Genomic DNA, 25,763 nt, shown 5'->3' with positions numbered 1-25,763 from the left:
GGGGATGGAAGTCGGCCAGAGCACCCTCATTTCAGTAGTAGCAGCATTCGAGGAGGTGATTCTACATGTGATTCTACATGAGAACGCCCCCAAAGTTGTTGACCGGGGGGTGGAAGGGGGGGTCCACGGTCTTTGATATCAAATTAACCTACTTTCCCACAGGCAATGAAGTCATTTGTATAGAAGAACAGGTTTTGACTATTTCAAGGGGCTGAAAGGAATAGTCTGCAATCACACTGACAAGTGAAAGAAGGCATCCAAATTCATATGAACTAGTCAAGGTTATCTCTATGACCCCTGACAGAGGTTTGGACGACCTGGGGACAATTGTGAGGGCTGGATCATCTGAGTTGTGGCTGCCTGAATCTCTGTGTTTTCTCCTTGTTTTCTACGGGTCCACACGCTGCATGTCCATCTCATCCCAGCTACTCTTGAGAGATCTGCTGTCCTTTGCTGGACGGTAAATGTCAGTGTAAAAAATTAATGACTTTGAATCAGATTCAAAATGTCCAATCACTAATGCATTTCAAAAAGCCATTGTCTTAAAGAGATTCACCCAAAAATTCAAATTATCTCATCAATTACTCACCCTCATCCCAGATATGTATGAATTTCTTTCTTTTGCTGGACACAAACAAAAATTTTTAGAAGAATATTTCAGCTCTGTAGGTCCTCAGAATGCAAGTGAATGGGTGCCACATTTTTATGCTCCATTTAGCACATAAAGGCATCATTAAAGTAATCCATAAGACTCCAGTGGTTAAATCCATATCTTCTGAAGCAATCTGATAGGTGTGGGTGAGAAATAGATAAATTCAAGTTCTTTTTTTACCATTCTTCTCCCTGTCCAGTACAAAAAATAGAAAATGTAACCACTGGAGAAATATGGATCACTTTTAAGCTGCCTTTATGTGCTTTTGGAGCTTTAAAAAGTTGGTACCCTCTGGAGACTATATAAAGGTGGTCTTGGTCTGGGTCTGGGTCTTGGCTTAGGTTCTTAGTCAAGACCCCAAGCAACACAAAGCAATCATTAGTGAATTTTGGTTATAACTGCCATGTAGAGACCATGCCTTTTCTTATGAGTTGTTGGAGGGGGAAATGCTGCAAAATTATGACTAAAATCATAATTGAAGTTAATTTCTCTTGATTTTGGCAATGAGTCTAGTCATGATCTGGGTCTTGGATGGTCTGGTCTTGAATACACCTCTGTTGATAATTTTTTCCAAAATTAAATTAGCAGATTATAGTTGATGCATTAAGTACTTCATGAAGGAACAAATGTTTTATAGTGGGATTTCTAATTTACAAATGATATTTGCCAGGAGATCTAAATAGGATCAGTAGCAATATCAGTGACTAAGAGTTTACAAACACCCCAAAAAATTTCACCAACAATTTTTCCTGCAGGCATGTAGGAAATGGCATGTTCTCCACATGCAAAAGTGTGCATAATAAAACAGAATTTTGCGGTTATGCCACTGGACATACTGTAGTGAAGCATTTTTTTATGCATTCAATTTTCATTCAATGTTGTAAAAACTGTATAGATGGTCCTTGTTTTAAATTGTTTTTTTTTTTTTTGTTTTTTTTAACTTCGAACTTCTTGAAGAACTTCTCAAGAACTTTGGCCATAACTAGAAGAACATTTATTATCATGTTTATTTAAGACTAACCCTAATCTGTTTGTAAGTTCAATTATTATTATTTTTTTATGTAGAATCTATACAAAAGTTAATCTGTTTTAGAAACATAATTTGTCTGACATATCTTTCCTTACCTCTCCTATTGATTCTACCCAACAGAGTTTCACACGATTGTTGTTCTGCGTTTGAAAGGTTTTTTCCTCTTCATAATGCAAATCAGTGGTGTTCTTCATGCATTACTGCATGTTATCTGTTGATATGTATCAGATCTTACAGTATCATGCATTACAAAGACCAGCTACATAGCTACATAGGGGTGACATGTGTCAAACCATGGAAACAATGAGAATACAGCATCCTGTTTAAAAAGAACCAACATGACTATGCCGTGGTGATTTAACAGCGACTATATACACAAAGATAAAGAGAGAGTGTCATAGAGCTGTGCGTGGTGAGAGAGGAAGGAAGATGGAGTGAAAGAATGGCAAGAGGAGACACCGTTGTAACAGGTTCTGATGTATGAAGAAACAGCTAAGTTGCAAGTCCGACTTGTACAGGAAACCGTAACTTCCGCAACCTACATGAGATACTGTGCTGCTAAACATGAGACTTTCATAAAGACTCAATGATCCTATTCATATTGCCGTTTTACTCTTTGATACGGCAAAAAAGAGAAACGGGTAGCATTTGATAAACACATTGTTTATCTAGTTTTCAGGAGGGCTGAATAATCGGAGAATGAGTCTCTTTCATGTGAAGGTCAGAAACAGCTGTAAAGGGAGTGACAGGCTTGCTGAAAACATGGTACCAGTCCAAGATGGGGCATCCAAACAAAGGGAAAGCCTACTTATTCCCCCTAAAGAGGTTAGTATATCTGGGTGCATTTTTAATCTTTTTTAATTAATCATATAAATTATGTGATTTTGTTTATTAAGTTATAAAAATCTCTTGAGTTTTATGCACTGAAGTAAAAGAGGAAAGTCTCAACATTTCAATGATTATATCTTGTCAACTGCATGGAGTAGACACCAAAATATTAGCCTATATTATTAAAAAGCTAAAACTTTCTCTTTTTACTTGAGTGCTTATAACTCAAAGTGACACAAAAGATTTAGCAGGTCACATATTATTATTATTATTAATGTCAGTACGATCAAAACAATACATTTTATAGCATATTTTGAAAGGTAAGCGTAATGCATTGCGTGTTACCTCTACATCCTAAGTTGTGTCATCAGCTATAAATATGTACGGTAAATATGTTTAATGTATTAGATACAAAAATAGGATAACTGTAGCATGTTCTGAAGCAGTTGAACACATGATCATTGTGAACATTATCTGTTCCAGCAATCTGTTGCGGTTGATTTGATCTTTTGCAATGTTAAAAAATAGTTAAGGCAATTTTCCTTTAAGGTTAAGGTGCTTCCCTTTAAACTTTAGACAATAACAAAGTGACCCATTAAAAAAAAACAAGAAAAGAAAAAAATTCACTATCATGAAGTTTACTTATTGCTAATAATAAGGAAGTGCAATAGAGGAGACACGCAGCCATCACATATTTGCATGAGCATATTTTTGTTGAGCCCTGCACTTGTCATAGCTGATCACAAACGATGTCATGCAACAAAAAATAATCTAAATAATTACATTTCACTACCTGTTTGTTTTATAGCTATTTTCGAACATTAAAGGGACACCACAAAATATAAATTCTCTCATCCGTTTACTCACCCTAATGCCATCCTAGATGTGAATGTCTAGTTTCTTCTTCTGAACACAAATGAAGATTTTTAGAAGAATTTCTCTTTGTTCGTCCTCTCAATGCAAGTGAATGGGTACAAATTTGAGAAACTCCCAAAGCACATAAAGGCTGCATAAAAGTCATCCAGTCTCCAGTGGTTTAATCCATATCTTAAGAGGCATTATGATAGGTGTTGGTCAAAAACAGATCAACATTTAAGTCCTTCTTTACCATCAATCTTCTCTTTCCTCATTTTTCTTCTTGTGTTTTTGGAGATTTTCATTCTTCATGCATATCGCCACCTACTGGGCAGGGAGGAGAATTTATAGTGAAAATATTGATTCTCACCCATGCCGATCATATAATTTCTGAAGACATGGATTTAATCAATGGAGTCTAATGATTATTTTTATGCTGCCTTTATGTGCATTTTGGAGAGTCTGATTTTTGATACCCAGTCACTTGCATTGTGAGGACCTACAGAGCTGAGATATTTTTCTAAAAATCTTCACTTGTGTTTAGCAGAAGAAAGAAAGTCATAAACATCTTCGATGGCATGAGGGTGAGTCATGAGATCAATTTCTTTTTTGGGTGAACTATTCTTTTATTTTAAGAATACAGTACTTGCCATTCAGACAAATCAGTGCAATTATGTTTTTATGCAATGAATCTACGTCTATGAATACAGATTTGTGTTTAAATATATGTTGGCAAACATCAGTAGTTTTTATGTTATTTTACCATTTTTGGGCCTGATAATTGCTAAAATTTTTCCCAGTTATTTTGCATTCATTACATTTTTCCAGTTACTTTGTTTATATCCATATAGGCCCATACGGAAAGTTCAGAGTCCAATAGGATCCGACCGAGGCAGGTATGAGGGTTCTTTCTTTCTTTCTTTCAATTTAAGAATGTAATTTTCTTTCCCGGAATTAAAGAATGAAATTGAATTTTCAGGCCTCCCCTGCACGGAGAATTGGCATGACCAGAAGATGGAATGATAAAAAGGTATTGAATTGTTCCCTGAAGAAGGCAGTTATGCCAATACTGTTGGGTTTCCAATCCACAATTCATTCTTTTATTGATGATAGTTTTTAAATAATTTCTACTATAAAATCCAATATCCAATAAAGACATTTTATCTAATAACTGAAGTGTGCCTTGGAACCTATTTTTAAATTATGTGATTTTTTTTCCCCCATCAAAGAGCACTTTGCTCCATCCTTTTTGAATGGTTGCTTTTTGAATGGACATTTTATCATTTAAATTAGCTAAAAATATGTATATTTGCTATATTATAATATTCAAGGATTTCAAGGACATAGAGAACCCAGAGGAGAGTGAGAAGAAACATAAAGAGACAGAGGTACAGTAGTTATCCAACAGAGAACGATAACTAAAAACATTTTCCCTTGAGTTGTTTCGAATTATGACCATTATTGTCCCTGCAGCTCAAGCCATTGTACAGGGAACTTCTGTACACAATCACTCATCGATTAGGAAAAACAAACACAAAAGAGAAATACAGTGCCAAAGAGTTGCAAGACTACGTCAGAGAGGTAAGTCAACACACAGTTTTCTTACTCACTAAAATGTGTTAGCAGTCTCATTTGATGTAATGGATTTTTAAGTCTTAAATATTCATTCTCACTCAGGCATTTTCCATGACAGAGGCAGAGCATGAAAGCTTGAGTGAAAAAGTCAGAAGCTCATTGGTAAGAAAAGTGTCAATATATTTAAACATAAATCACCATGACATAATATAATCATATACTTTGTATAGGATGTACAGTCAGCCAGTAATTACCCACAAATAACCCTGACAAGGTGATCAAGACCCTGACACCCCAAGGGTCTTCTTGCATCACCCTGAAGGGCCTTATTTTGAGTTAATGACCCACTGACTGTACATTATTCCACTTAAAAACATGGCTTACCAAATTCATGTACCACTCAGTAAAATATTGATTTGAGTGTATTTATATATATTTTTAATATATATGAAAAAAGAAACATGAGAGATGAGACATGAAATTAGTACAGCTATGTAGGAAATAAGTTGCATTGGACATTGGTCATTTATACAGATTAGCAGTCATTATACAAACATTTTTGACAAGACAATGCTGCAATGGACCACTCAAAATCAAGTATTCCAGAAACCCTTGTCATTTTTTCAGCTTCTAATATCATGATGTTTATGTTGTTTTATGCTGGATTATTTATTTTATTTACTGTATACATCTCTCCATGGTAAGACTCCAGTCTACTGTCTGATGGTTACAGTGAAGCAAGCCAAAGGTATTCTTGGGAAAGACGTCAGTGGTAAGAATTTATCTGTGTTTTGTTGAGTGAGGGTTGATCATTTTTACATTAACAGCATGTATTGAATTTAATGTATTTATCCCTAAATAACTTTTTTAAGTAAAAAAAAACAGCTATATCAACTCAAGACAACCCTTCTACATGTATCTAACCTATTTTTATAACAGGATTCAGTGATCCATATTGCCTGCTGTCGATGTTACATGAAGATAAGGAGTCTCATAGTGCCGCATCTTCACACAAACCCCAGAAAGCAGTAGTGCGCAAGTCGGCTAAAGGGCAGGTGTTCCAGACAAGCATAAAGAAACAGACCCTCAACCCCATCTGGGATGAGACCTTCAAACTGTGAGTACACCGAACTGACTTCTACATTTCTGTAGCCTTTTTAGAGAATTTGACCAGCTTTTCCTATAACATATTGGCCTTAAATATATTCTAATGTATTCTAAGCATGAATATGGACATCTATTTATCATTTGACCTAAATATTTGGTTTCTTACAGGGAGTTTGACGACATCTCAAGTGTAAATTTCCACATCGAGATGTGGTAAGGGATCAGAACTGGTCATATTATGCTCTCACAGAATTGTCAGTGTTGAGGCATATTGGAGAGTAATTGATTACATGTAATCTAAATGTTTGTAACAGGATTTCATTACATTTAAAATTATGCATAATCAGATTAGTTACTTTTAATGGATTACATGATTATATTTTTATTACATTACCAATCTGCCACCGCAATAACTAGTCCATAATTTACTGATAATGCTCCTAGATTACTGATAATGCAACTGCATTCTTCTGCACCATGGACGTGCACATCGGCCCATGCTTCAGGATGGCAGAAAAAAGCACCTGTCATAGGTCAAGGCCACACCCTCTCATGAATAATATATGAGGAGCTACAAATTGTACATCTCTACAACATATCTAGAGACATTCACACATTATTTATATTAGTCGGGTCACTCAAAACAAACTTTTTTTTTTGAATTTTTTATAGCGCCACAGAGACAGTTTAAATTTTTAGAGGAAATCAACCTATGATTGGCTTACTTACTGTTGTTTTTGCTTTTTAAGCTGGGACAGGAGAAAGTATTTTCATGCAACGACTAATCCAAAAGTAATCCGATTAGATTACCTTAAAATGTTATCTAAAAGATTCAAATTTCTAATGACAATTTTAGTCTTTTCATTTGTAACCAATGTCAGTTTACATTTCAGGAGTAATCTACTGAGTATTATTTTATTGTATGTTTTAATTCTAAAGATCTCAAAACGTTTTGCTTTACAGGGACAAAGATGAGGAGGTGTCACTAGCGCAAAAACTTGATGAGTTTCGCACACACATCCAAGGACTTAAAAGGTTTAAAACAATTATATAACACACTTTAAAAACCTTCAACTTATAAAAACACATACACAATGCCTTTAAAGTGCATTTAGTTTTATGCTGTGTGTCAAATAATTTCTTGACAGGATGATAAAGGATGCACGAAAGGAGAAAGGCCAAGATGATTTTTTGGGTTATGTTGTTCTGAAATTAAAGGTATTGTGCATTACTATAGTCAAGATTGCATAATTTTCCATTTCCATATATTAGGACTTAACCATCCAAAACACAGACTAATATGATGTATATGTGTTACTTGTTGTGCTTTAAATTTGTATGTTGTGGGCAGGACTTGCATTGTACTGAGGACAACTGGTTTAACCTGGAGCCCCGAACAGAGACATATCCAGACAGAGGACAGTGTCATCTTCAGCTTAAATTCATTCATAAAGAGGTGAGAGCTTTGCATTTCTCATGTGTTAATTAAAAGGCCAGGACTGAATAAAGTTTGCTGTTGTTAAAACGTTACTGCAACAAAATGATAAAGTGTGATTTCAATATATATATATATATATATATATATATATATATATATATATATATATATATATATATATTTTTATTAAAAATGAAGTGTGTGAAAGCCCACAGCCTGTGAAATGTAGTTAAAAAATAAGTGTTTTCAGTTAATCTTGTAATTTTTGAGAAGTGAACCTAAATGCATGGTTATATGCATGTGGGGCATGTGTATGTCAGTGATAAGATATAACATAACATGCTGTCTAGATGAAAGTGTCTGATAATTGATCAAATTAAATATACAGTATATGCTTTTTTGCTGAATCCATTTGTAGGCTGCCTCTGCCTAAACAGACAAAACCAGAGAAAAAGATTGCAACCTGACAATTATACTCTCTTAAAATACTTAAAATATATATTTTTTTCTGCATTTACTCAGGATTAACTGACTTAAATTAATAAAGCCATTGTTCTAATAGTTGATTTATAATTGACAGCGAGATGAAACCCTGAGTTCTGGACGGAGTCATTATGTGAACTACTGTGGCATCCTGCAACAGTTTGTTCAAGCCCATATCTCTAAGCAACAGGTACATTCCCACCTCATACTGAAAGCCTGTACCTGTCATCAGTGTGTGATGAAAAGAGAAAGTAATGTTGAGAATATAATGTATGCTTGCTAATCATTCTGTAATATGAGACCAGCTGTGGTATGGCAGATTCTAGTCCTTTAGAAAGCCTTTGTGATCAAACTTAATGGAATATTCCAGGTTCAATACAAGTTAATATAGCATAATGTTGATTTCCAATAAAAATGAATTTTGACTCACCCTTCCTTTTAAAAAACAAAAGGTCAAGGTTACAGTGAGGCACTTACAATGGACTGCCAAGATGCCACTTTTGGGCCCTTGAGTAAGGCCCTTGACCCTATCTGCTCCAGGGGTGCCGTATCATGGCTGACCCTGCACTCTGACCCCATGTATAATGTGACCAAAATAAAGGCTTCTATTTTTTTCAATGGAATTCAATTGGTGCCAATTTTTGGAGGGTTTAAAGGCAGAAATTAGAAGCTTATAATTTTATAAAAGCATTTACATTAATTAAAACTCATGTATTATTTGAGCTGTAAAATGATTTAAATCGTAATTTTTAAAGTCATTTTAGGGTTTTAGGGTTTGTTGACTACATTGTCATGACAACAAAGTTGTCTACAACTTTACACAGAAAAGGTTAGTAAGCGATTTTATCACACTAAAATCATGTTAACACTCATTTTGTTTATGTCTTGTGGCTACACATTTGAAACAGTGCATATTTTAACATTTACAGATTGGCCCCAATTCACTTCCATTTTAAGTGCCTCACTGTACTCAGATTTTTGTTTTTTTAAAAGAAAAGGAGGGGCGAGTTAAAATAATTTTTTGTGGTAATCAATATTATGCCACAAATGCTGTCGATTGAGCTTAACTTGTATTGAACCTGGAATATTCCCTTAACAGAGAGTTAAATTAGACATCTATGAATGCTTCAGTAGACATTACGAAATATCTTGTTAAATTACTTAATGGGAGATTAAAACCGCCACTTGTTGTGTAGGTTTCCAGCTCAGTCATACAGCATTGCCTGCCATGCAGTACTGTTTAAATTCAATATTCTGTTTATATACCAAAAAGGTTAAACTTAACTATTCTTTTCACAACTGTGTCTGTGTTTGACTACGAAAACTAGATTGAATCAAGTGTGATGCACAACAGATTGCTTTTGACATTTTGGACCTTTAAGCATTTTAATTGCACCACCCTCCAGTGTTAAGCTTTCAGTCTCTTTATCACTCTACCTCTTTTTCTTTTTTTTAATCTTACTCCATTGTTACCCTTCAGGACAGTAACCCATGGAAAGGAGAGCTGTGTGGGGAGGGGACGGCCCTGCTTGAGTACTACGCCACTCAGAATGATATTTCACCTTTTCTTCAAGACTTGGCGTAAGCACCAACATGTCTCATGTTATTCTATGCATGAGGAATTTATTTGAGAACAAGACCGATCTCATGAAAATTATGTAACTATGGTGACATTTTTGCAAAACAATGTAACGTGGTTCCTTATGCGTATCACTGCAATGCCATGGTGAAATTTTCACTGTGAAGAACTAAAAGCAGGTCAAATGTTCTCCATAACAGTGTTTAAGGTTATTGCTCTATGGAGTTTGAATAACTTACCTCCCTACCCTAAACCTTAAACATGTCTACCTGTCATGCATACCAAATTGCAGGTAAGCCTAATCAAACCGTTTCTCCTGCTCCCCTTGACCCAATACCTGTGATGAGAGAACCGTTTGAACTGTTGATTATTGATTGTGTTGGGCTATTTCCTAAATCCAAATCCCGGACGAGCCCCCAATTGTTTCTCCTCTCCAAACCTAGACTGGGAGGATGTAACAAACCTAACCAATAGTCTCTTACAAGCAAATGTGACATGAAAAACACAATTGCTGAAGTAGCCAAGTCATTTTTTGGTGCTTCTATGACACTTTCAGTTCATGTGTCGACACGCTCTTCAGGACTCGTGCAGCATTCTATCAGTTGAGCCCCGCAATTTGATCTTTTATGCTTTAACAAGCTTGTAAATGTACTTGATTTTGTAATGCAAACTTTAAAATGTATTGCCTTACAAGTCCTGCTATAATGTGAGTACACTGAGTGAGGAACATGTTTTACTCGTGATTTGTGCGAAAGGGAATAAAGGTAATTGTTGTTGTAGTGCCTCTAGTGTTCATTTCACCAGGAAACTGATGCGAAATGTATAACAAGCCAAATAAACATTATTAGCAAAAATTTAGGTATAGTAACGTGATTGTATGAGACCATGTTGCAAAAAAAAATAAGGGTTTATACACTTACATGTTGTTCCACTACATACTCAGTCAGTGGAACTCAATGATAACATTTATGCATTTAAGAGTGCTGTTTACTTGTAACGAATGGGATAAATGCTCATTCATTTAAATCTGTTTTGCAAATGTGTGGGTTGTTTGTGGGGCTATACAGGAAGTGGGTCGCATACAGTAAACTGTACCAAATCCTAGAGGTGGATTCAACGGTGCTTTTTCAGCAAATAACAAGTATAGAGTATCACTGGGACCACCAGGAACTCCCCCAACAACAAGTTAGTAATTCTTGCTAAGTCTTTTGCCCATGTGATATGAAATTTTATAAGACACGGTTTTCAGAATGGGTGTAGATGCACTTTCTAGAGTACATCATGAACAGTTATGATTCAACAGTACAGTTTTGCATAATGTGTTAGCACTTTACCACTGAAATGATCAGCAAGTTGATATAATGTTGCCATGCCGAAATCTCTCTCAAGGTAAATCATTATTGCTCAAAGGTTGCTTTATCATAGCTCATCAGACTTAATGGAGAGCTCAGTTACGTTGCATAAATGTAACTTTTTTCTCCTAAAATTCTGTGGGAGAAATTTAAATAAACACAAATGAGACAGTTGTTGAGTAAAAGTAAAGAGCTGTTAGACAAATGTTTGAGTTCATATTGAATCTTTGACATTTGATTGCAAACTTTTGTATCTTAGCAAATCTAAGTAGGCTACAGTTTGTAATATTGTTGAAATGAGACGTGAGGAAAGTTTGAAATTTCATCAGCATTGTTATGTAGGCTACTGTAACGTTACACTAAATCAGTTCTGTGTTTTGGCATTGTCTAAATTCTAATATCAAGTTTACATTTTTACAATGATTGTACAAAGACCATAATGGCATTTGTGTGTGCGTGCATGTGCGTGGTTAAAGAAACAGGAGCTAGGTGATTCTCTGCATGGGTTTCTGCAGTATGGGCTCTGCTTGGTGTCAAAATACAGAGACATCTTTTCTCCAACCCCCAAAACAACACCACGGCTACATATACTGCTGAGGTAACACACACATGTTTGTTTTCTGTCGTAGTGGGGACGTTCAATTGCATTCTATTGATGTTGTACTGAGCTAATAGCATTTTCTAACCCTTTACCCTACATATAAACCTAACCCTCTCAGAAACCTTCTTGCATTTTTTGATTTTCAATAAAACATTATTTAGTTTGTGAACTAAACAATTTTCTTCATGGGGACCTTTTGCTGGTTCACAAAGTAGGTAATTTCAGGTTTTAGTAAAAAATAGTAAAAAAAAAAAAAACTAACTTGCAAGTTTATTGTCTTTTCTATGCCCTAATTATACCCCTTCCCTACTGCTCAATGCCTGCACATTTTACGGTTCACTGAACTTTCTGGAACTATAAAAATCTGCTTTTTACCTTTAAATATATAGCTAAACACATGAGCAATGGTTGTGTCATATTCCCTGTTGTTTTTGTGCTTTTATTTTGGAATTCTTGTTTAGTTTCCTGTTTCCTGTGTTAGTTTTGTAGTCATTGTAGTTTTATTCCTTGATTGATTCTACCTGATTGTTTCCCCAGGTGTTCCTTGTTTTCCCTTGTGTATTTAAGCACTTGTTTTCCCTGTTCCCTTTGTCTGTTGTTGCATGTATTGTCATGTTCTGTGCCTGGTTTCCTGTGTTTTGTTATATTCTAAGTTACTTTGTTCATCTTTTGTTTGCATTAAAGCTGCACTTAGATCCTCATTCTTTGCCTGCCTCGTCACAGAAACAAAAGACAACAGAGAATATGATACACATGTAAAGAAACACCATCAGGGTCACACATGTTACACTAAAATAATGCAATAAACAAACTAAACTACATAAAATATAACATAGAACACCCTAATGCACATAACTGATATATAAAATTAGAAGAAACTTAACTACTGTATTTCTATCAAATATAATGAAATGTGATGGGTCATGCAGGCAATTTTGGAAACGCCTGTTATTGTTTTTCATCATAATATTAAAAATTGATTACTGTAAAAGTGTATTGATTCTCTTGTTAAAAATAATATACATTTTTACTGGTAATTATACAATAAAATAATATTTTTTTACATCTAAAAACATATTTTTTATAATATTTACATGTATTAAATGTTTTTACATGCAATATTAGGTTTTAGGTAAAAACCTAAAACTTTTGTAAAAAAAATATATATATATGTATAAAAGAAAAGACAAAAAAATATTAGACAATGGTAACATTTTACAATAAGTTTTTAACAACATTAGTTAACAAACTATCGATGAACACTACTTTTACAGCATTTATTAATCTAGGTTAATGTTAATTTGAACATATAATAATCCATTTTTTATTGTTTTATTTTATTTTAACATTAATGCACTTTGAACTTACAATAAACAATTGTATTTTAATTAACAAACATTACAAAAGACTAATAAATGCTGTAGAAAATTGTTCATTGTTAGTTCATGATGGTTAATGCATTAACTAATGTTAATGAATGGAACTTTATTTTAAAGTGTTACCAAAAATATCATAAAAAGAAAACTGTGTAAGACAATCAGTGTTCACAAATGTTATTTATGTATATATATACAATACGGTACTATATTACTATATGAACACACACAACCATGTAGATCTTAAATAATCTGTCAATTAATAATAAAGTTATTATGCAATTTTCTCATAATGTGCTTTTATGTGTTTTTGTAGGGTTCTTGTCCAGATTTGTAAAACTCGAGCATTTCAGAAGCTAAATCCTGCTAATTTTGACTTACATGTTGAGGTCATCAATTCTGTTGCTGTGAGTAAAAAAAAAAATTTTGATTTATTAAATCACAATAAAAATCCCTGTTTGCACACATGTTCAAAACTGTGTATTTGCTTTATTTATGAGTGTGACTTAATTTAGGTATTTAAAATTACATCTACATAGTTTATGGGAATTTAGATATTTAAAATGAGCTTTTTTGTAATTGGCAGATTTTATTCAATGTTGGCTATTGAATAAAGGTATATTATTCAGTAATTTCAAGCATGCTCTTTGTCTCCCAGACTGGCACAGTAGAGTGGTTTAACATCAAAAAAGGTTTACATCAGCCGATGACTAAGGTAAGAATCATCTTATTCTATATGTATACAAAATATATAGTCTTTATCCTACATTTTGTGCTATTATTACATACTGCATTAACTTTGCTCATCTCCAGACACTTCTTTGAATGTTGGTTAATTTTAAGCACTCTTTGACAGGATCTTCTGGAAACTGTCAGTGCTCTCTCTCGGTTGATTGGAGAAGTGCAAGAAGACATCCGGCTCAGTAAAGATGTCTGGAACAAGGTGTTTGTCAGGTAAGAATAATGAAACTCATTTTTGCATTTTAAATTTAGCTAATGCATATTTAATGTCATCTATATACAATACACATTTAGCTTGGATGCAAGCTTTGCTTCATCAGCACTTCATTTGAATTGGTAGCAGCCACACCTCTGCGTGTAGTACATTTACATATACAATACATTTGGATTTCCTATAGCTCCATTAAAAGATCAGCCACTATTAAAAAAACTTCTAAATAAATGAATTGGATTGCTTGTTAATAATTTGATATTACTGATAACAAGTCAAGACTTCACTCTCCTTTTAATAATTTTCTTTCTTTTTTCAGTGCAGTGCAGTTGGATGTTTTCACTGTGGTTTACCATAAGCTTGACTCCCTGGTGAGAATCAGGAATATACTGTACATCAAAACTATTGTGTATTGCTTCTCTTTTAAGTGTTTCTCTATGATCAGTAGATGTATCAGCTGTCCCTCAACTGTTGTATTTGTGTATGCATGTTTGTACAGTTGGCTGATGAGTTAAAAGCTACATTCTCTCAGTTGGAGAATCAAATGGATCAGCCGCTGGCAAACAGCCTGTTTCCTGTGTATCTTTCCTTGCAAGCAATACACAAAGACAAAGCCTTCTTACAAAAAAGGTGAGATCACCAATGTTAATATTTCATCTATATGCATTTTTAGCTGCACTCTCGAGTCTCGCAGTCTGCTGTTACCCCATGAAATGTTACATAAGCATAATAACTTTTAAAAAAAATCTGTTAACTGTAAATCTCATGTTCTTCATAATTTTCGAAACATCAGTAATTTATACCACACATTACTAAGCATAAAGGACGCAGTTTAAATTGCTTTCAATTGTTAAGGGGGAAATTGCTGCAGCTCACAAGTTTCCATGAGGACTTCAGAGATGCTCTTCCATACTGGTTAAACAAAGCCTTTAGCACCACGATTGAGAGGGTGGAAAAGGCCGTGAAAGTGGATCAGGTACAACCATCAATCTGAAACACTTTCAACACCATGAAAGGCAAAGTCAAACATCTTTCTTTTTTACCCATTAAACAGCCCGTTAAGCAGCTCTAACTGCTATTGGTGACTGCTAGGAATATTTATCACATTCGTGTCCAAATTAAACCCTATTTACAAATGGACTTGCCCAAAGTTGTTGAGCGGGGGGTCATTTTCATGACCAAAATTTGTTGGGGAATTTGTTGTTAGGGTAATTTTCATTGTTGATGGGTTTTCGAGCAGAGGGATCGCCAAACTGGATCACACAACCTTAAAGCCCAGCCTCCCAGGCCAGTCAAGGGCCCCTGGGCACTGGCCCCATTGTAGTTACCTTATTGCCCCTGATGTTTTAAAATGTATTCACTTTTGCACACATTCTGGCCAACTATTTTTATTGATTTTGTTGCTCTAAATAAACATTAACACATAGTTATGTGGGTAGTTGAAATGTAATTTCATTGTCAGCAGTGTCCTATACAATTAAAACTATATAAGAATATTTTAAACAGAATTTTAAAATGTAAAAATGTTGTGTTACTTTAATGGGTAACACTTATGGCTGTATTTGTTAATTACATTAGTTAACATTAACTAACAATGAATAATACTTATTATCTTGGTTAATGTTAATTTCTACATAAATGTTATTAAAAGTTTACATTAGTTAATACAATATGAACTAACATGAACGAACAAGAAACAGTTGTATTTTTATAAATTGACATTAGTCAAGATAAATAAATGGTGGAAAATTGTATTATACATAGTTAATGATGCATAATGCAAAACTTATTGTAAAATGTTACCCAGTAATTACCATACTTGCATTTTCCATGACCTCAAATTAACTGAGACACTAGTTTATTTGTACATCTAGTAAAAAGTTTCAAATAAACCCACGGGCCAGTCCTGATCGCTTGGCCTCTGAAACAACTTTTCTTTTTGGCTGACATCACCAAGCCCTCTTATTTTTCAGCTCCTCCCCTTCAACCACCTGTAGACACCACTTTTCATGATCCGGTCACATCCTTTTTTTTTTCTCATTAAATATTCTGTTCTCATCAGAAATATTTCTGATAATGGAAGTATGGATTGTGCATGTCACCTATAAGATGTAGAATTACATGTAATATTTATCGTCATAAATATGTACAAAAAATAAATAAAAAATTTGCCATTTGAAAACTGCACTTGAAAACCATATCTTTAAGGGGCTGTTCAGAAAAATGCATCACTGTGGTAAAAAAAAGCATTCGGTCTGAATTTCCCCTAATGCATGTTTAGTTTATCTGAAAAAAACAAGCAGTGATTTACAGCAGTGAACTTTATTTTAACATACATGATACATGTAAAGTAAGCAGCTACTGATCAATTACACACCCATAAACACTTTCTTTCCTTCTTGCAGTTGCAGCCACTGCAAACCGGAACAGTTCCCATCAAGCACAGCTCTTCTGCAGTGGATATTGCAGCATGTTTACATCCTATTGCACAGCTCTGGGAACAATTGAGCTGGCCTGATCCAGAGGAGGCCTTCATGCTTATGGTCAAACTCACAGAGGTGGGTATACACCTTTTTTTGTCATTTTAGGATTTCATTCAACTGTGACATGCATGAAAATAGACTGCACTATATGTGTACAATGTGGTCACATAACTCCACTTTAAATGTGAGTGCTTTTTGTGTTCCTGTTACAGGATGTGTGTAAGATTGCATCAACATACTGTCAGATGCTGAAGGCTCGTGTGAAGGAGCTCTCTGTAGACTCAGATCATGGCAGTGCTATAAACATGGTAAGCTGTTGATGAGAGAACATATGACAAAACCATATTCATTTAGGATACAGGTCAAACTCCAATTCTGGTTTTTTTGCATCTATGTTTAACAATCTGATTAGTAATCTGATTAGTAAAGCTTTTTATATGCTCATATAAGGTCAGGCTTGGGGGGAAACCAATGGAAATGTTTAAGAATCTGTCATTTAAAAAACCCATCTTGATTGACCACTAATGAATATGAATATTGGTGGGCACACTATTTCACTATTATAGTCACTATTATAAATCTATTTCACGCTGTTAGAAAATTTCCACTGAATTGTTTGCATCTAGCAAACTCTAACCATCTGAATGTGGTTGTAATTTCATCTCTTCCTGGTTGATGCATCTCCAGTTATGTGTAGTGGTGAATGATCTGGAGCATCTGCACACTGTTTTGACACGGCTACCACAGCAACTGAACTGGGAGGGGCTTCGGGAACGTACACGGCATGGGATTGGAGAGGCCCAGTTCCAGAATACGCTTCCATCGCAGCTGCAACACACACAGTCCGCCCTTAACCGAGAGATCCGCACTGCGGTTGACACACTCGGGAAGAAGGTATCGTAACCATAATGTCATCTGCAGCATCAGTTTGAGTCTATGGGAGACCATACTGGATTCTGATGTGACATAAATGTACCTTTATCATATCCTAGCTTAATGTGCATAGACAACTAAAAGAAAGTCATTGTAGGTTGATTTCGCAAAAAATGTAAACACTGTGACACTTTGGTCCTTTCAACATTATTTGTTTGCGAGGTCAGACATAGCAACATCAAGTTTTGGGAATTTTTTTTTATTTTTTATGTACAATGGAAGGTGGATGAGTGACACGAAAAGTATGTGAACCTCTTTGAAATTTGAAAGTTTTCTGCATTAATTGTTCATAAAATGTGATCTCATCTTCATCAAAGTCACAAGTATAGACAAACACAATGTTAACAACACACAGACAATTATAATCTTTCATGTCTTTATTGAACACATACCATTAAACATTCACAGTGCTGTGGAAAAACTAAGTGAACCCTTGGATTTAATAACTGGTAAATCCTGCTTTGATGGCAATAACTTCAACCAAGCATTTCCGGTAGCTGCGGCGGACTGGTGTGTGTGGTGCCCTTTTTACGCCATACGTAGTGCCGCGTGTTATTCCCAACCAATTCAACCTCAGTCCACAAAACAGTAGTATTGTGGAGTGTCAATGTGGTATTTGGCAAACTGCAGATGTGCAGCAATGTTTTTGTTGGAAAGCAGTGGCTTCCTTTGTGGTGTCCTACCATGGACACCATGCCTGTTTAATGGTTTCAGTTTAGTAGACTCACGAACAGAGATGTTAAACAGTTCCAATGATTCCTTTAAGAGTTTAGCTGGTATGGTCCATGTCAGCAGATGCTTCTTTTGAATAGCTAACTCAAAATGTTGGAGTTTTTTTATTATTCAAAGTAGCTCTCACACACACCTCAAATCTCGTTTCACTAATTGGATGACAGATTTGCCAACTACTGACTCTAATTAGTTTTGTTGATGTCATTAGCCTAAGGGTTCACATAATTTTTCTTGCCACTGTATTTGGAAATCCTGTTTGAAAACAGTAAATATTAGAAGTTGACCTATAGTGGATTTTGCTGATACTGATAACTAAGGTGGTGGAAATAGCCGATTACTGAATAAACGGCTGATAGTTTTCAGAATCGATTTATAGAATGTAAAAAAAAAAACAAAAAAACATCTTTCTTACTATGATGGGCACAGACTTAAAGGATACAAAAGTCAAAATTTAATAAAATCCCTGATGCAGTTTTTGCAATCACAATCCCAATAATAACCTGAAAGAAATGAAGATATGTTGCATAACCTGGGACTTTTAACAATTAACAATCCCAAAATAAACTCAGTTATTTTTGAACTCTTATTTTGAAATGACAAAGACTTAGCTCCATTAAAATGCTCTATATTTAAAATGTGACCAAATTAAGATTTGCATAGCCTATATATTCACCAGATTAAGGATTATATATGTATTTTAAATAAAAGGCCACTGTTATACTGTAGAACCAAGCTGTTCTAACTGCATTATCTTCCACAGAGGAAACAAAATATTTACAAAAGCTATCAGCGTTTACTTTTTCCCGATAATTTATAGTTCCAAAAAGCAGCCAATTAATTGGTCAAACCAATATATCGGTCTAACTCTAGAAGACATAGACATTGAATAGAAATATACTGTTCAGCTTTAATTTAGGGCTTCCTAACTATAATGATTGACCATGATGGACTGTTTGGTGGTCTTCCACCTGACCATATTGTACCTCATCTGTCTGAATAATTTTTTTATGCAAAAAAAAAACTGTTTGCAAAGTATTACAGGAATTATTGAGTCTTGGCACTTATTGGAGATCTACAGGACTCTTGTTAAAGATTGTGTTGTCCAAAAGTTCTTTACAACATGCTTCAGGTGGAGGGGGCTGATATATTGTAATCTCTCACATCTTCACGGGCTCTTCCTGAGGAGATGATGCAATAAGCCAATTTCCTCAGAGCAAGAGGTCTGTTTTTCTGTGAGATTAAGAAAGCTAGAGTACACTCTAATGATTACAGAATATACATCGCTATGACACATTATACCATGTCTGTCTTCTCTCTTAATATAGTTGAAAAGAGATATTGAGATACACGTTAGCAATATGGCTTCACGTCATAGGTTTCCCTCCAGATCAACAGAAGAGGTAAGGCCAATGTTTTTCAGTTTTAATGTTTTTTCAGTGTTATTACCTTGAGGTATAAATTGGCATTATCTCTAAAGTGTACTGAGTTTTTGTGACTCTCTTGTCTCTAGGCTGTGGTTCCTTTAATGAAATATCTGGAGACAGAACTTAAGTATATGAATGAAAATCTGGTACAAGAAAATTTTAACAGGTATCTTCACCATGTCTTTCACACAGACAGTATGCATGACAGCTCTCATGACAGTCCTGTGCTTGGGCCACTTCGTTATGGATAGCAAACCAAATCTGTTTACCTTAATGTGCTCCAGGACTCGTGAAATAAAAAATTACAAATTTAAGCATACATCATTTTGATTGCCATTCTCTCTCTCTCATATAAGTCTTCTTACACCATTGTGGATGAACTCGGTTAAGATTCTGCAACAGATGTCTGCACAGGGAGACAGTAACCTGGTTTACTTTCAGAGATTGCTGTACACACTGCAGGTCAGTTTACTCTTCTTTTTTTTTCAAAACCCCCTAAATCTAAGTATTAAACTTTGATGCATAACTAATCCTGTACCTGCATTCAATGTCATAAATGATACCTCAAATCATGTGGCTTGTAGAGAAGTGAGCCATCACTTTTCTAAACAATCAGAATTCAGCTGTTTTCGCCTGATAAAACATAGGAACCAGAATATAATAGAGACTTGTGGCTGGGCTCTTTTGACTTAGGCCAGTAAGTAACCACTTAGCAAACACTAAAAACACCATAACAACCAAATAGCAATACACTAACAACCAGTTAGAACACCTTAGCAGCCACATAGAAAGCCCTTAGCAACCACCCACAACACATTGGGCAAATTCCAATTGAAAGTGATCATTCCTATATCCTAATCAATCCAAAGGACAGAGCTCTTGATGTGGGCACTCTGAAGGGAGCATGGTAACTGTCTATGGATGTACCCTTCATGAATAAAATCTTTTTCTTACTTAAGTTTGAAAACAACCATTTGAGTGGTGTTGCCTTCCCACGGTGCCCTTTAAGGGCGCTAAAATGCTGTTAGGAAAACGGCCATTTTCTTCAGAAATGTACTGTAAACATTTATTTGTATATGTTATCGGCAGTGTTTAGAACAGTGTTTTCATGCTGAAGGGAATGGACTTCCTGTTGAGACACTACATACTGATGAATACAAGGTCAGTCAAGATGTTTGTATTCTACATTTGTTAAATGAATATTCCGGGTTATATACAAGTTAAGCTCAACCGACAGCATTTGTGGCATAATGTTGATTACCACAAAAAATGTATCTCGACTCGTCTCTCCTTTTCTTAAAAAAAAAAGCAAAAATCGAAGTTACTGTGAGAAGTTACAATGGAAGTAAATGGGGCCAATTTTTGGAGGGCCAAAGGCAGAAGTATGACGCTTATAATTTCATAAATACCATCCATCCATCCATCCATCGTCAACCGCTTATCCTGTGTACAGGGTCGCGGGGGGCTGGAGCCTATTTCATAAATACTTTACATTAAATTATTCTGTTAAAACTCATGTATTATTTTAGCTGGAAAGTTGATTAAATTGTATTTTTTTTACAGTTGTTCACGGTTTGTTGACATTACTTCATCATGGCGAAAAAGTTGCAAAATTGGCTAACTTTACAGAAAATATTATTTTTTTCACTCTGAAATTCTGTAAACTCACATATTGTTTATGTCTTGTGGCTATAGTTTTGAAATAGTGGATATTTTAACGTTTACGTATTGGCCCCATTCACTTCCATTTTAAGAAGCTCGCTTTAAATATTTTAGAATTTTTTAAAGAAAAGGAGGTACAAATACATTTTTGTGGTAATCAATATTCTTCCACAAATGCTGCCGATTGAACGTAACATGTCTTGAACCTGGAATATTCCTTTAAATTTCTCTATCAATTTTTTTCCCCAGACACTGCGAGCACACTTAACACAAAACTCTTTAAGCTGTAATCAGCTGATAGAGAAATTCTTTGAGAGAAAAGTGTGGGAACAGGTGAGTACAACGAGTGGAAAATCATCCATAAGTCCCAGCTAGATGTTTGCATGCATGTGTTATTGAACTGGTTCTGTCTACATTTTCAACAGAAAGTGTTTAATGGAGAGAAATATGGAGCCGTCACTCTGATCACCTCATACAAACGCTTAGACCAGAAACTGCATGTAGAGGTGCTCAACGCTGTCAACCTCACCCCTCTCGACTCAAATGGTGAGAGGACAAAGACATTTACTTTTCTTTGTGCAGGTTACCATTAAAGCCTTTGAAAATCACAACATTATATAGAAAATTAGGAAGGAGAAATTGATTCCTTGTAAAATGTTGTTAGATAATGTTGTGAAACTGTATGTTCCTCACAGAATACAGAAGCTCCAGAAAGTATTTGGACACTTAAGCCACACATGTATGATGTGTCATTGCATTAGAAATCTAAACACAGGAAGGTAGCACATGCACACTATTCAACATTTCTTATTTAGTTCTGAGTAAAGGTCTAGCATTATTTGTTTGCAGATGCCAACTGGTTTGATGTTTTCTTATCTAATACATGGCATTCTTACATTTAACCATGACTTCAGTGTTCAAATACTTTTTAGGGGCAACTGTTTGTATGATGCTTGTTCATTCTATCCAACTGGTTGTCTTGTCCTTTGAAGGTTCCAGTGATCCTTTTGTTCAGCTGTCTCTAAGACCAAAGCATGTGTTCCCTGTGATTGAGTCACGATCCACCAAGATCAAGCAATGCGATCTCAACCCATTGTTTGAAGAGTCCTTTGAATTGTGCGTAAACATACACAACTCTCACTGCCAAAGCAATGTGCAGTTTTACAGTTTTAGTCACAGATCAAATGTCCTACAAAGCTCTTTCTTTGAGATCGAGTCCATTTAACATGTAATATTGTCTTCTTAGTGTCCATTGGGACTGTCTATTCTCAATGTTGATTCTTATTAGATACCATTACTGCACAAAATGACTGGAATACAATTATTTTTACATTTAACTCAAATTGAATCATTAAAAGCAGAACAAGTAATACTACTGATGTTTAAAATACAAGTTTAAGATATTAAATATAAATGTTTTGCATTATGTTAATAGAATGGCTTAATGTCTCAACCCCCCAAAAATAGTTGCCCTAAAATTCTCATCATTTACACACATCCCATACCAGATGTGAATTACTGTCTTTCATTTGCTTAACACAAACAAAGAAATTTAGAATAAATATTTCACCTATGTCAGTCCAAAAAATTTAAGTGAATGCTGGAAGAACTGCGGTCCAAAAAGCACTTAAAGGCAGCATTACATTAATCTGTACAATCTGTACATCTGTGGTTAAATGCATGTCTTCAGACGTAATATGATAGGTGTGGGTGAGAAACAGATGTGTTTTATTATTTTTTTTTTACTATAAATCTCCACTTTTACTTTCACATTAGTAGTTTTTGTTGATTCTCTGACATTTTTCATGCATATCGCCACTTATTGGGCAGGACGATAATTTATAGTAAAAAAGGACTAAAACATTGATCTGTTTCTCACCCACACCTATCATTGTAGTAGTATGGATTAATGCAGCCTTTATGTGTTTTTTGGAGCTTCAAAGATTTGGTCACCATTCATTTGCATTGTATGGACCTACAGTGTTGATATTCTTCTAAAAATCTTTGTGTTCAGCAGAAGAAAGTCATACTCCTGAGGGTGGGTAAATGATGAGAGAATTTTCATTTTTGGGTTAACTATCCCTTTAAGGAAATTGTAGTTTCATATTTGCTTGCTTTTGTTTGACCCAGAAAGGTTCTTGACAGTTTTGAGATTTAACTTGTATGCTTATGAGTTTTATATTCTAGTTGTAATGCAATTGCTGTCCTTTGCGGGGCACAGTGTCATTACTTTAGAGCAGTGTAAGTCTCCAGGAGCATGCCTGTTGGTGACAGTGCTGGACCATGACACTTTAAGCAGTGACGACTTTGAAGGAGAAGCATTCCTCTCTCTGAAGGCGGTGCCAGGAGTTGGGGGTGGAGGCAATAACCCTACGCCTGCACAGATCCGCCTACCTCTGATGCACCCCAAACCCAACAGTATGTCATTTACTGTTTTATGCACCCTCTTTTCCACATTAACAACCAGATCACCTATATATACACACAATAACATTACATCATTTACATCATATTTTGGTTTCATTGTAAACCGTATTACGTACGTTACCTCATAAATCACTTTCAATATCAACATACAGCATTTAAAGGAATAGTTCTCCCAAAATTAAAAAGTCTGTGTCATCATTTACTCACCCTCATGTTGTCACTGTATTATATTCTTGTTTCCATTTAACAATAAAGGAGATGTAAGGTGAAATCCTGAGCTTCTGTTGTTTTTGCTGATTTAAAATGTCAAGGCGATTTGTACTGCCAAAGATAAAAAATTAGGGAAAAAAGCACAAACAAGCATCATAAAATTAGTTGATATGACTTACATGCTTGCAGTTCTCTAAAGCCATACGATAGCTTTGAGGAAGTGATCGAAATATAAGTAGTTCACTGTAAATCTGCTAATTCACTGATAATCTTCCCCTCACCATGAGCTCGCTTATGGTCCATTTAAAAAAAATAGCACCTTCAGATGCATCTTGTCATGTCATTGACGGCAAACACAATTGGTTCCTCTGTGTCATTAGACGGGTTGTTACATGGCAAGTTTGAATATGCACAACTGCAAATAAAATTTGAGAGCGAGGGCAAATTGGGGAAATTATAAGTTAGTGACTTAAATTTTGGTCCATTCCCACACAAAGCTATCGTATTTCTTCAGAAGACTTGGAAAATAGCTCACAAGCCATATGGACATCTACTATACAAACTTGCCAGGAATAGAGCAGCTCGGAAATTCTGCCAAACATATTTTGTGTTTTGCAGAAGAAAATAATGCAAGGTAGGTAGAGGAGGACAAAATGTTATATATATATATATATATATATATATATATATATATATATATATATATATATATATATATTAGTTGAAGTCAGAAGTTTACATACACTTTGAACCACTCCACTGTTTTCCAACAGTTGTTTACAGACAGATTGTTTCACTTTTAATTGACTATCACAATTCTAGTGGGCCAGAACTTTTCATACACTAAGTTAACTTTGCCTCTTTAAGAGCCTCTTTGCTTGACATCATGGGAAAATTAAAAGAAATCAGCTAAGACCTCAAAAAAAATTGTGGACCACCACAAGTCTGGATAATCCTTGGGAGCAATGTCCAAATGCCTAAAGGTACCACATTCATCTGTACAAACAATAGTACAGAAGTATAAACACCATGGGACCACACAGCCATCATACAGCTCGGGAAGGAGGCATTCTGCCACCTAAAGATGAGCATAGTTTGGTGCGAAAAGTGCAAATCAATTCCAGAATAACAGCAAAGGATGCTGGAGGAAACAGGTAGACAAGTATCTATATCCACAGTAAAGCAAGTCATATATCGACATAACCTGAAATGCTGCTCAGCAAGGAAGAAGCCACTGCTCCAAAACTGGTTATAGCCAGACTACAGTTTGCAAGTTCACATGGGCCATGATATCATTATGGCAGTCCTCTGGTCGGCCATAATGGCCAAAGTTGTGGCAAAATGGCTTACAGACAACAAAGTCAAGGTATTGGAGTGGCCATCACAAAGCCCTGGCCTCAATCCAATAGAAAATTTATGGGCAGAACTGAAAAAGTGTGTGCGAGCAAGGAGGCCTACAAACCTGATTCAGTTAAACCAGTTCTGTCTGGAGGAATGGGCCAAAATTACAGCAACTTTGTGTGAGAAGCTTGTGGAAGGCTACCCAAAATGTTTGACCCAAGTTAAACAATTTTAAGGCATTGCTACCAAATACTAACAAAGTGTATGTAAACTTCTTACCCACTTTGAATGTGATGAAAGAAATAAAAGCTGAAATAAATAATTCTATTATCCTGACATTTCACATTCTTAAAGTGATCATAACGGACCAAATACAGGCAATGTTTTCTATGATTAAATGACTGTGAAAAACTGAATTTAAATGTATTTGGCTAAGGTATATGTAATCTTCTGACTTCAACTGTATACACATGTACAGTATATATATATATATATCTTTATGCACCCTAGATCATTTGTAGTATCTAAAAATTCAATATGACTTCATGCCGTCTCTTCTGCTTTTGTAGGTGACAATTTCTTGAAGTTACTTGAGGCCAGGAAAGGAGAAAGAGACGCTCAGGTCTTTGTCAAACTACGTAGACAGAGAGAAAAGCAGTCTCAAGAAGATTAAGGACAAGAAATGGACAATGTACACCCCCCTCCCTTTGTTAAAAGTTTTGC

At 35.2% G+C, this 25,763-nt stretch overlaps 1 protein-coding gene across 1 annotated transcript; it reads left to right on the top strand.

The window, feature by feature from the left end:
• The first annotated feature begins 1,974 nt into the window (after nucleotides 1-1,974).
• LOC127627254 (protein unc-13 homolog D-like) lies at nucleotides 1,975-25,748 on the top strand. Its single transcript, XM_052103593.1, has 34 exons — nucleotides 1,975-2,507; nucleotides 4,217-4,261; nucleotides 4,345-4,395; nucleotides 4,697-4,753; nucleotides 4,839-4,946; nucleotides 5,043-5,102; nucleotides 5,646-5,712; nucleotides 5,880-6,057; nucleotides 6,216-6,260; nucleotides 7,011-7,082; nucleotides 7,196-7,265; nucleotides 7,399-7,503; nucleotides 8,066-8,158; nucleotides 9,449-9,549; nucleotides 10,615-10,732; nucleotides 11,376-11,497; nucleotides 13,193-13,283; nucleotides 13,535-13,591; nucleotides 13,733-13,830; nucleotides 14,148-14,199; nucleotides 14,328-14,458; nucleotides 14,684-14,804; nucleotides 16,234-16,386; nucleotides 16,524-16,619; nucleotides 16,999-17,205; nucleotides 19,302-19,376; nucleotides 19,487-19,566; nucleotides 19,757-19,862; nucleotides 20,490-20,561; nucleotides 21,312-21,395; nucleotides 21,488-21,608; nucleotides 22,055-22,178; nucleotides 23,284-23,480; nucleotides 25,610-25,748. The coding sequence occupies exons 1-34, from the start codon at nucleotides 2,382-2,384 to the stop codon at nucleotides 25,711-25,713; spliced, it is 3,387 nt and encodes a 1,128-aa protein (XP_051959553.1). The 5' UTR covers nucleotides 1,975-2,381; the 3' UTR covers nucleotides 25,714-25,748.
• The last annotated feature ends 15 nt before the right edge of the window (nucleotides 25,749-25,763 follow it).

The sequence above is a fragment of the Xyrauchen texanus genome, chromosome 33 (genome assembly GCF_025860055.1).
Source record: "Xyrauchen texanus isolate HMW12.3.18 chromosome 33, RBS_HiC_50CHRs, whole genome shotgun sequence".
NCBI lineage: Eukaryota > Metazoa > Chordata > Actinopteri > Cypriniformes > Catostomidae > Xyrauchen > Xyrauchen texanus.
Note: the sequence above shows the minus strand (reverse complement) of the source record. Positions and strands in the feature narration are given on the sequence as shown.